The 12,060-nt window shown below is 50.8% G+C and overlaps 1 protein-coding gene and 1 long non-coding RNA gene across 2 annotated transcripts in view; both read right to left on the bottom strand.

The window, feature by feature from the left end:
- Nucleotides 1-11,780, bottom strand: part of LOC147190490 (uncharacterized) — a 101,487-nt gene extending 89,707 nt beyond the window's left edge. The window contains exon 1 of the long non-coding RNA XR_015103695.1: nucleotides 7,847-11,780. This is a non-coding gene — a long non-coding RNA (uncharacterized LOC147190490). The remainder of the gene's footprint in view (nucleotides 1-7,846) is intronic.
- sox4a (SRY-box transcription factor 4a) lies at nucleotides 2,015-5,579 on the bottom strand. The gene has a single exon (XM_086137068.1). The coding sequence runs from the start codon at nucleotides 5,142-5,144 to the stop codon at nucleotides 4,023-4,025; it is 1,122 nt and encodes a 373-aa protein (XP_085993194.1). The 5' UTR covers nucleotides 5,145-5,579; the 3' UTR covers nucleotides 2,015-4,022.
- Nucleotides 11,781-12,060: the final 280 nt, after the last annotated feature.

Genomic DNA, 12,060 nt, shown 5'->3' with positions numbered 1-12,060 from the left:
GAGTCGAGACATACAGTATGTTGGGGAGAGGCACTGCTGGCTTCTTTGCACGTGGTTGTATTTATGCATCAGTATCCTATTTGAACTTCTGCACTTATCTCTGTTGTGTGCACCACAATGACATTTTGTGTAAATCTGGCCCACGGCATCAGAAAGCCGTCACAACAGTTTGTGCATTTCTTTCGACGCGTGTGCTTTAGAAGCGACGAATGGCTATAAAGTGCCGAGAAGTGCGGCCGTTGCGGTGACTCCAACTGCATTTGTAGTGTTTAAAGTGCGCCGATGTTGACTTTATGGTATTTTGATGCCCTTGCCCGCCAATATTTTTGTCCCGTAATATCTCCGCGGGGGCTGAGGAATGATTCCCCGCCCCCCACACACTTGATGTTTATCTCATCTGGTATCGGAGGGCACATGCAGGTTATGCCGTTGAGCGTAAGAAGCACTGCACTTACATTGTAAAGCAGCTGTCTTACATAGTAAGATTTTTATCGGTGTCAGGCCGGCTCGTGCTTGCAAACTTGACGGTTGTGTTTTTGAACTCTGCCTCAAAGGGGAAAAGCCTTATTCAGGATCAACCGAAGGCATAATCAGGGCTGCATTGTGACTCGTATCGAGCTCTTTCTGATTAAGTGACTTTTTGGGTTACTTCTATTGCCTGCTATTGTCATCCCAAAAGGTAGTCATTCGTTCTACCAACTTGGCTCTGTCACAAAGCAACACAATTTCCTCTTTGAACAGTCACTAGAATCACACTACTTCATTCGATGCAGTAAAACATTACATAACTAGTCATTTAGTATTTACCAGCATCAGTGGTCACAATATTATCGACACAATCTATTCCAAGCCACATTATAGCAATATGACAAGTGATTCAATGAAATGGTGGGGGGTGGGGGGGGGGGCATTAGACTGTGCAGGTGCACCTCATGCACTGGCCCGTGATGACCCAGCGCATCGTATCTCACTTGCTAATTGCTGTAAAAACTGGATTGGCATCTCTGGCCCGCTGAGCCACAAAAGGAGACAAATCAACAAGAGTAAGCCAGTGAAGGTCAAGCACAGCATCCTCTCCTGAAGTCACTCCTGTCGACACGCATACATTTGGATGAAGAGGACACTCGACATAGCCGCCGACATCACATCGTGTCAAACACGCCTCACGCACGACTTCCCGTCTGACGTCAAGCTTATTGAAGACATCCGGTGGACGATGTCTTTGGTACATTGACCGTGCTGTATCTTTCTCATTAGCTAGCCCAGAGATGTCCCGGCACTCGCGACACACACAGACACACACGTACACACAGGGAGAGTTGGAAATAATTACCATCGTCTCTTGTGGAACAGGGCGTAAATTGATACACACTAAATACTGTACCTTAGGGGTCTCTTTCTCGTCATATGTAGCAGACAAATGAATGCATCCAGAAGGAATTAATTGGATTTGGGAGCAGACTCCGGCACAAGCACCAGGACAGACAAACACCCTCTGCCTTGCCCCCCGCGTCCCCCTCCCCACCCCCGCCTTTCCCTCTGTGCACGCACACGCACACACACACACACACGCTCACATACACACACAGTCACCTCATTCTCCTCCTTTATTCCAGTCATGCCTCGCAGAAATGTCTGCTCCCACCCCCACCAATGGATCAGTCTGCGTCCCTTATTACACACGCACACACACCCACACACACACACACACACACACACAAACGCGCGCACATATGCACAATGGCACGCTCGTCCCAAGAGAGTTGCAGCCTCTCCGGCTCTCTCTTGGATACAGTGTTACCATGGCAGCCACGTTTTCTGCACGTGTAGTACGCGACGGGAGCGGGTGAATGAGACCACACCTATCGATTCGCCGGCTGCCGATTGATTCACAGTCTGATACAGCCGAGCACAGCAAGCACGCACGCACGCATAGTCACTATCACCGAGCGGGCTTTTAAATGAAGGGGCTGTCGTAGAATGTGATGTCGTTTGAAAGGAAGACAAGGTTAGGTGTGTTGCACTTTTCAGTTCCAGCTGATTTTATTTCCTTCTCGGAGGAAAAGAAATACAAATAAAAACAACAATCTGTACAGAGGTCTGAGAGGCAGTGATTGACCCAAAACATTGGCTGCTTTTTTTTTTTTTCCTTGTCATAAACAACAAAACAATATTGGCATGATTGGACACAACATGGTCATACACAGCATATTGCACAAATGAAAAGAAAACAACAAAAGAAAAACAAACCAAAAAAGAAAATGTTGAAACATGTCTTGGAAAAAGAGAAACTCCCGGACCACAATCATCTTCAACGTGTCCAAAGATGGCCGTCCTAGTGCCTGTCATTGATCATCATCGTCGTCATCATCATACATAAAACACACAATCTTTGCTTATAGTACAGTCAGTTTACATAAATATCTTCATGTTATTTTTCTTTTAAAAATCTTAAACACAACAGCTATAGCTACATATACCTGAATCTGAAATACAAATGCTATTTGCCATGCCATAATATAGGAAAAACAATTAGCCTTTTGCTATACTTAGCCAACAGGTACAGAAAGGTTAAATACTATTTTGGATGCGGTTTTGCGCGAGAACAGATGAAAGCACTTCATACACCTTCTTCCCTCCAAAGTCCAGGCAAAGTGGAAACGAGAGTGAAATTCCATCCAGTGGTTCAAATAAAACTTATCATGGAAAGTAAGAGCAGAAGAACGAGAAGAACAAGAACAAGAAGAAAAGCACACAGAGGTGTTAGCTCTATCTAAACAGTGACACTCTGGGATCTTTCAGTCCTGACGAGTCTCGATGATGTGTACTGGAATAAGACGGTCACCGCTCGCGGCTGCATGGGAGCCTCGGTGGTGTTTTTTGTTGACTTGGCTGGTGGAACTGGAGTCACTGTGCCATTAAGAAGCATGTGGCTAAATACTGTAAACACGGTGTGAGGTCAGATTGTGCCAACTGAACTCGCCCCTCGCGCCCCCCCCCCCCCGCCCAACTCCCTCCCAAACACGAAATGTAGATCCAAACAACAATGCAATGGGGTCTACCCACTCACAGCCCCGCCCCTCCGTGGCCACGCCCCCCCCTCGACTTTCGATAGATTTTGTACAAAAATACAAGTAAAAAAATCATGACGCACTCAAAAAGTGAGAGAGGTCAGACACTTTAAATAAGAGACACTTCTAGCCCTTCCGCGCTGGGTACAGACAAGTGTATGTGCAGACACACACATACACGCGCACATGAACGAGACCTGTACGAGAACAATACTTCTATGTATAAAAAAATGGGGGCCGGTATAAATACATCAATATAAAAAAAGTCATCTTGACACAGAGGAACTAGAAACTTGAAGCGCTAGGCAGAAAGGATGCAGACTAGGATGGGGAGGGGGCGTTGGTCCTGAATTGTGCACTGAGTGTTTTAAGAAAGCTGAGAAAGGTTTGCTGAAGTCTGGAGTCATTTTTTTGTTTTGTTTTTTGAAGTCCTGCCGTTGAAAGAGAAGCTGGTGATTGTGAATTGTGTCCATCCGACAGTCTCACACGTTGCGTCGTTACGCTGCAATGAACATTTAACAACAGCTAAATCCTCCTCATTCAGGAGAGCATGCGTGTTGAAACTGGAACTACGTTTTTTTTTTAGGGGGCGGGGGGAGCAAAAACACACTTGAAGTGTCTCTTTCCCCCTCCATCAAAAAGAACACCAATGTTGAGTTTATTGTCACTCGTCATCTCATGAGTTAACGTTCACTTCTTTCTGCTTACATTCACTCCTCCACTGCGTCCAAATGCAAACGAAGCATTTTCTCCCCCCCCCCCCCCCCCCTTAGCCCGCCCGCGCGCTCAAGGCAGAGGCACCGAGTCTGCGAGTAGCGCGCACACGCAGCGTCTCCTCTTTCCACTCTATTCCGTGAAAATGGCTCCGGCGGGGAGGGGAGGAGGACGGGGGTCGAAGAGTTCACAACTCGGGAGGGTTTCGTCGCGGGTCGCCTCGGCTCGGCTGCGGTTTCAGTAGGTGAACACCAGGTTGGAGATGGTGGACTCCAGCCAGTCTCCTGAGATCATCTCGCTCACCTCCCGAGTGCAGTAGTCCGGGAAGTCAAAGTGGGAGCCGGCGCCGCACTCCCCGAAGCTCCAGTCCAAGTCCCGGTCCAGCTCGGCGTCGGAGAAGCCCATGCCGCCCAGAGACATGCTCTCGTAGCCGGGGCTCGGGTTCAAGTCGAGCCGCTCGTCTTCGAACTCCTCATCCGATGAGGATGAGGAGGATGAGGAGGAGACTGACGACGAGTGGGAGGCTGACGGCGTCGGGGAGGAGGCGCGCGAGTACCTGAGGCGCGCGGTGGGGGACGACTCGCTGCCCGCGGGGCTCTGCTCCTCGTACAGGCTCAGCGGGTCGCTGGATTCGGCCGAGCTGCTCAGGGTGGGACTGGCCGGGACCGCGGCGGAGGGAGGTCCGCTCTCTAAGCTCCCCGCCCCCGCGCAGGTCACGCCGCGCCTCGCCTCTCCGGCGCGCTTGTCGGGGATCTGTCTGGCCGCAGACACCGACCTGGATTTGAAGAGGGTCTGGTGGTCGCCGCCGAGCGGCGCGCCGTCCAGACCCGGGGGGCTGGTGGTCTTGCTAGCTACGTGCTTGTGCGCCCGGCTCGCCGCTTTGGCCGCGGGGCTCCTTTTGGCTTTGCCGCTGCGCTCCGAGCTCTTCTCGCCGCGATCCGCCTGCTGCTTGCTCGCCCCGCTGCCGGACTTGACCTTCTTCCTGGGCCGGTACTTGTAGTCTGGGTAGTCGGCCATGTGTTTGAGCCGCAGCCGCTCCGCCTCCCGGATGAAGGGGATCTTGTCGGCGTCTTTGAGCAGCTTCCACCGCTTGCCCAGCCGCTTGGAGATCTCCGCGTTGTGCATATCCGGAGACTGCTCCATGATCTTCCTCCTTTCGATCTGCGACCAGACCATGAATGCGTTCATGGGTCTCTTGATGTGGCCCGTCGGGGTTTTGCACCAGGCCAGGTCGCTCCGCTCCGCCGGGGCGGGAGACGCATCCATCTCCGAGTCCATCTCTCCGCTGTCCGTGGAGTCCCCGGCCGGGGAAAGAGCTCGGGCGCTCGCGTGCTGCTGCTGCCGCTGCTGCTGCACCATCCTTACAGTGCGTAAAAAAAAGTGCGTAAAAACGCCGCCGCTTCTCAACAATACTCCCCACTCGTTCCTGTCACACCGACGAATAAACTTGTGCCTCGCAACAACACCAGAAAAAAAAAAGTTCCCAAGTCTCTCTTCAATCTCGACTCGGAACCTTTTTGGGCTCAATTTACTTGAAGAAAAAAAAACAACAACAACAGTAAAAAAGGACCCGAGAGTCAACTTTTCAACTGCCGGTGCGGCTGAAAACTCGACCCGCTGGACTCAGAACACGTCGCTGTGGACGGCACCAGTGCAAGTCCCTCAAGTGGACGTCAGCGGCGCGGCTCGCGTGTGCGGTTGAGGAACCATGTGGTTGAATGGAGCAGCTGCGCTTTCTCATAGTCTCCCCGTTTGCCCTGCGCGCTCTGTCAACGTTACTGTAAACACAACAAGGACCGCCGCGCGCTTTTATAGCTTCTCGGGCGAAGAACCGCGGCCAATCGGCGCCTGTCTCCATCCCCGGTTATTCACTGGGGCCGCGCCCCTCGCCCTCCGATTGGCCGGGCGAAAAAAGACAGGGGCAATAATAATAATAAGAATAATGTGCAACGAGGATCGGTGTGTCTGACCTCATTCCTGTCAGACTGGAGAAGGGAGACAAACTTAGTGTATTTATTGCATGGAGCTCAGTGAGCTTTATTTTTTTTTTCTTTACTAGTTGCTGCTGTTCAAACAAAACGATGTGCAATCGTGAGGCAATGAAATGTTTGGAGAGGGATGAGGGTGGAAATCAACCCACCAAGAAATTCAGCCAGCCTGTTATTGTGCACCACTGCCCCTCCGCATAGCATTACATCACAACAAGTACCGTAAACAAGGCTTTCGGAACACCAAAAGCGGAAACGCAGTTGAGGTCAATCTAAATCCCAGGGGTCAAACTCTGATCCTCGGCGGGGGAGGGGCGGGGGCACCATCCCGCATGTTTTTCCTTCCTCCGACTCACCCGATTCGAATGATCAGCTCATCGGCAAGCTCTGATAACGATCTGGATCGTTTGAATCAGGTGTGTTGGAGGAAGGAAACATCTCCGACATGCCGGAGAATGACCCCCCCCCCCCCCCCCCCCCCCGCCCCCGAGTGCCGCAGTCTGGCACCTGTGATCTAAACAGTATTTTAAAGCAATAAAAACATTGAGCGTTCACCCATCTCAACTGCCCAGCTTTACTATGGTCACATGTTCATGTCACGTAAGATCGCATTACAGTTGGTGTCGCTAGATGTCAGGCTAGAGCCAAAAGGAGCTGATGGAGCGCGCGCGCCGTGCACGTCGGTGCGCGCGCGCGTGTGCGTATGCACAATATGTCTTGACGGAGCCGTGTCATTAAAGCTGAGGATGATGTTATGCTCTGCGATGGTTGACTGGGATGTGCGGGCCCCTTCAGAGCAAAGTGCGGCAATGTAAATGCATCACAGGAACACGTCCTACAAGTACCTTTAAGCAGTGCAGTATTTTGTTCAGGTCATACCAGTGTTTTTTTGTTTTTTTTTCCGGGGGTGAGGGTGGGTGGGAGGGGGTAATGTTACTGAAGAAGACGTTCCAAGATGAAAGTCACAATGTTATGAAAATAAAGTTGTCATAACAGAGAAGAGTCACGGTGGAAAACGGACGCATGGATTTTCTCACACAAGCACAACTGCAAATTTATTCTTAAATTAGCTCTGCGTTATTCTGGTAACATGTCACCTTTAGCCTTGCATTTCCATTTGCTATAGCACTCGTCGTCATTGAGTAATTCTGGAGTATATGTGGCTGACTGTGAAAAAAAAAAAGCAAGGTACGCCCTAGACTGGTTGCCAGCCAACAAACCGCCATTCGCACCCCTGGACAATTTCGGGTCTTCGCCGAAGCCTCTGAGGCGGACACGCTAACCACCATCGACTTTGGGGCTGCGCTTCTCCTTTATTCTTGTACAACCACAACTATTTTCTACCCTCCCCCCCACCCCACACACAAAGACACATTAAATCATAATTTCATTCTTGTACAGCAAACCCTAAAAAAATACTTTTTGGTGGGGGTGGGGGGGGGGGGACTATCCTGTTTCTCGGTGCAAATCTCACCTAATTGTTTTGTTTGGTGGCATTTTGGAGAGCCACAATGTTTTAGGTGATTTCAGAGGCAATTTTTTGGGGGAGGGTGGGGTATCCATTGGAAATGATAAACCTTTCAGGGGTGGCATCGATTATTTGGATGTCATCTATTCTCGGCCGGGCTCACTCTCTCGCCACCCACAAAATCGGCAATATACAACGATTTATTTGAAAAAACTTCATTCTCATAGCATTTCTATTTCTCAGGCTTATCACCCAAGGTATTTTGGAATTTTTTTGGAAGAAAAAAAAATAATCAACAAGATGACATGGACAGGAAAGAAAAAAAAATACATTTCGCAAGCCCATCTGTATTATTTTTTTAAACCGATATTAGGTGACACTAAGTTAATAATGACTGGCAAATATTTTTTTAGGCTAACAATCTGAATAATAATGAACTCATTGTTCAGTGCAAACAATTTGAGGACGCAGCTGCCACCTTATTTGTCAGCCCATTGTGTACAGTGCTCCTCGGGGCCCCGACGCACACGCTGAGCTCACACGCTCTTATAATGGGCCTCGCGTGTGCGTTTCAACAGGTAAAGCGGGTCTACCTGCCATCTTACCCGTCTGCGTGAGCTGCAGCTGTCGGGTCGTTTCCGCCGTGTCACACTGGCCGGACGTCCGTCCCGCTTTTTGGGCGGAGGGCGGCGCCATGCCAAACGCCCCGTCGTCCGGGCCATCTTCAGAGCTGCGGGATCCCGTGGTGTTTACCCCCAAATACACCGACACTTGGTCTCGGCTCTGTTGACGCCTGCGGGGATAGTGTCATTATGAGAGAGTGCGGCGGCGGGAGGAGGAGGAGGAGAATTCAACAATGACTTCACAAAAAGAGCGTGCGGCGGTGTTTGCGGTGCGTGCTGATGTTACTGCAGCTGTTGTGGATGTTTTGCGTTATTGTTTACACTTCTGGGAATGAGGCATGATGACATTTAAGGGCTTGGGAAATCTGAATGACTTATTGGCTCTTTTGCAAGAGCAATTTCCCTGTTTACTTGTTAGCGACGGTTAGCGCGAAACATCCCTACTTGAGACGCTGGTCAAACCTTTCGAGTTCCGTGTTCGTGGAAAGCCCCCCCCCCCCCCGAGAGCAATGCAGGCTGCTCGTGACGGCGTGTGTGCGTAACCCTGTTCCTTCACAGACAGATTTATGACCCCGAGCCGGTTACCGATTGGCCCGAAAAGACAACGCGGGTGAGGGTAAAGCGCGCCTTTCTCCCGGTGCTGTCAAACGGAGGTATTCATTACAGCGCTCTCGCCGCCCTTTTCAGCTGCCTCGGAATGACGCGCCACTTTGACCTGCCTGCTCGTCATCTGCGGGTCAAACACAATGAGGCCTTTGTGCGCACGCCTCCGAGTGTAAACGTGCGCGCGCGTGTCCGTGCCTGCGTGCGTGCGTGCCTGCGTCCGGCCCGAACTGAATTGGAGCCTTTCCAAGGATTGGAAGTTTTATAAAGCAGCGGGAAGTCCCTTCCACCCTGCAGTCAAATGGAGAAAGTGAAGACTAAGCAGTTGATTCGCATACGTTTTTGCTCTTGGTGACTCGTTCTTGGGTCACTTTTGTCGCTTGAGAGTTTTGTGTGGATGTTTCAGACAGTGCGGGCGGCGAATGTTCCATTGCACCCACATCGTGCTGTTCATGAAACAAAATGTTGTTGTTGAACATTGGCCCATACTATACAGAGAGAGGCCTTGCTTTGTCATTTTTCTGGCAAGATTTTTCATTCGGCCTTGGTTTTATCATCGCGAAGTGCAGATTTTGGAAAGCATCGAGTATTTCTTGTTACAAGATGAACGAGTTCGATCAAACATGATTCAAAGGAATTCTTCAAATTAGAATTCGGAGCAAGGTGCAAATAAGAAAATACAAGAAAGACCGTCTCAGCCAACTGATGTGTGAGTCCGTGGTCTTTACTGGATTGGAATATTGGCAGTGACCGTGCCAAACAGCGCCACGGAGACGGACGGCAAAGTCGGAGCAAGCCAACGCAACCGTCGCAGCTGATATGCGCAACGGCTTAGCTAATTGTCTGAATGATATCCTCATTGCAATTACACATTTCGGAGTCGAGGAGCGCCACGCTTACAAATTGACCGACAGAAGACAGTTTTTTTTGGTTTTGTTTTGGTTTTTTTTGTTTATTGTTGCTCTGCATCAGGTGTGCCCAGCCTGTTTTTGATCAGCAAGCTCTGAGAAGCCCGATCATTTGAAACGAGTGCGTTGGAAGAGGGAGACACCAAAAACAGGCTTGACTCTCTCCTTGTTGTCTTTGGATGAGAGGCCGCCGGGTACATCTCGGATTTATTGACAACAAATCACGGGACAAATACAAATTTTCACTCATATTTCCAACCGTGGAAAATTTGAAATGTTCGGTGAGCCAAACGTGCATGTTTGGGAATGTGGATGGCCAAGCAAGCATGGGGAGAACATGAAAATTCCACGCAGATTGTGAGGCTGACGTGCTCACCCCTCCCTACCACATTTATTTTTTTCAGATGACTCTTTTTTTTTTTTCGGGTAAAAGCAATGAAATAACAGCCTGAAAAAAAAAAACTGTCAATAATGGTGTGCTTGTTCACTTTTGATCTCAAGTTTGGGTCCAAATGCTCAATGAAGTCATTGTCGGTGGCAAATCAGGAGGTTATATTGGAGCCGCTTTCAGATTTCCCCGACTCCTTGATGCAAGTCAAAGTGTCAAATAAGTCAAGCGAGTCGCGTCAGTCGACTGCTATGGTCGCACCCCACAAAAATTGCCCGTATGTGCACATACGCCAAAAGACGTACAAACTCACCCTCAACGCAAGGCAAGGCAGTACCAGTCCGCCGCTGCACAACCCAGACATGAGGCGCAGTCAAATCAGGAGGGCAGGCAGACACACATACACACACACACACACACATGCGCACTCACACTGACAACACAACCATCCACTCCAGCAGTCTCTCAGCACTTTCAGACACTCTGATAATAACGATCTTTTTTTTGCGTTGTGTAGAAAAGCCATAGGACCGGGAAGGAGCATCGAGTGGGAGCACAGACGAAGGAAGGGGGGGGGGGGAGGAAGGAGAGCGATTTCGGTGGAGGCAGAAGTCGTCAACGGCACAGTTTCTTCTTTCGCAAATGTTGACACCACCGCGCTCATCCCCATCAAAACGGACCCTCGACAAGCCGTGGACGGAGACGGAACGGATGCTTTGGATCGCATGGGGAGAAGTACGCCCGCTTGGAGTCGGGTCCGGACGGAACAAAAGATGCCAAGGAGTAGCATTTGGATGGATGTACCGCAACAACGGACGTTATTTTGTTTTGGCTTGTTCAGGACGGATCGCAGAGCAGAATTTGCGGGGTCGCTTTGATTTCGACAGAAGAATCGATGTCTGGGAAAGAGGCCGAAAGAATCAGGAAGAAGTTAGGCACTGAGGAGAGAAAGATGCTGACAGAATGGACAGAGAAGCGGGGGGGGGGGGGGGGGGGGTGACTGCCTGACCCCCCCACCTCCACCCTTACAAAAACAAAAAAATTCTATTGCTCCATATCTGCACGGATTGCATCGCTTATCTCCCTGCAATCTCCCTCTCTGCATTTCTACCGTTTTGTCTCCTTACTTTCAATTCGAGAGCCGCAAGCAAACGACATACGTTGACCAAGCTTTGGAATGTACAGACGTATAACCTCACACAACCCTGTCCCCCCCCCCCCCCCCCTTCCTCCTCCCCTTTAACAAGCATAGCATCCTCCGGGCACGTCAGGTCAGGGGGAACGGCGCGTCTGTCCTCAGCTCGCCCAGGGAGCGAGCGCTGTCCTCAGCTCGCCCGGCCGCCAGCGGGGGGGGGCTCGATGAGGCTCAGCCGCGGAGCTCGGAGACCCCTCCGCGGCTCCAGACAGGCTCTAGACACACTGACCTACATCAGCCTCCGCCAGACGAGCAGAGAGTGGAAGAGGGTGAGGGATGGCGGTGAGAGAGGGAGAGCGCGTGAGAGAGAAGAGAGAGAGAATGAGGAGGGCGCAAAGAAAATGCAAGAAGAGTGATCAAATTAACTGCAAACCAAGAGCAAGCTTTCCAAAATATGTCACCTGAAATCCCCTTTTCCCTCACGAATTCATCCAGATCCGTCCTCACCTTACTTGCCTCCCTCTCTCTCCCTCCCTCCCTCGTCAGCTTCAAACGCACTGCGTCGTACCACCCGAATCGTCTCTTCGTGTCGGAGGATTAGTCGTCTCTGGCATGCCTACTTATCTGCCCGCATTAGAAAAAGGAAGGTTAGCTGAAGGCGGAGGCATCAGCGTCCGCCGCCCTCGCTCGGCAGCTCTCCGCATCTCGGCTTCACGCGATTCACTTTTGCTCTTCCACAGAGCGAGAGAGAGGTTCTGCACGGCGGCAGAAAAGGGAAGCGTTTGCGCTTGGGGCCGTCACGAGAAAAACGGAGTTCATTCCTGCCGCGCGCGTCTCCCTCGCTACGTGGGATCATTACTCCCCAACGACACTAAACGAGGATCAATTCCAATAGCGAGGCGGATAGATCAGACTAACGGGAGCGCGGCTCTCCGGGGACGCCGTGTGGCAGTCGAAGTCTCTCATGCAACGTAGCTCAGGCACACTAACAATGTCTTCTATATCCCCGAGGTGTGAACGTCAGTCAACCTGGAGGCAAAACCTTTTAGAAAGTCTGGTCAAATCTACCCGGGTCAGCGTCCCAGATTGGGACAAAATGGAAGGTGGCTCGGGCCTGACGGGGTTAATTTACTTTTCTCCTCGAAAGCTCTCCTGATTTATA

This window comes from Hippocampus guttulatus, chromosome 18 (assembly GCF_054856545.1).
Source record: "Hippocampus guttulatus isolate MCC_2025c chromosome 18, RoL_Hgut_1.0, whole genome shotgun sequence".
NCBI classification, from domain to species: Eukaryota; Metazoa; Chordata; class Actinopteri; order Syngnathiformes; family Syngnathidae; genus Hippocampus; species Hippocampus guttulatus.
The sequence above is the reverse complement of the archived record's forward strand: the minus strand, read 5'-3'. Positions and strand labels throughout refer to the sequence as shown.

Excerpts from the sequence above, each read along its gene's own strand:
- sox4a (XM_086137068.1), bottom strand. The coding sequence starts at position 5,144 with ATGGTGCAGCAGCAGCGGCAGCAGCAGCACGCGAGCGCCCGAGCTCTT.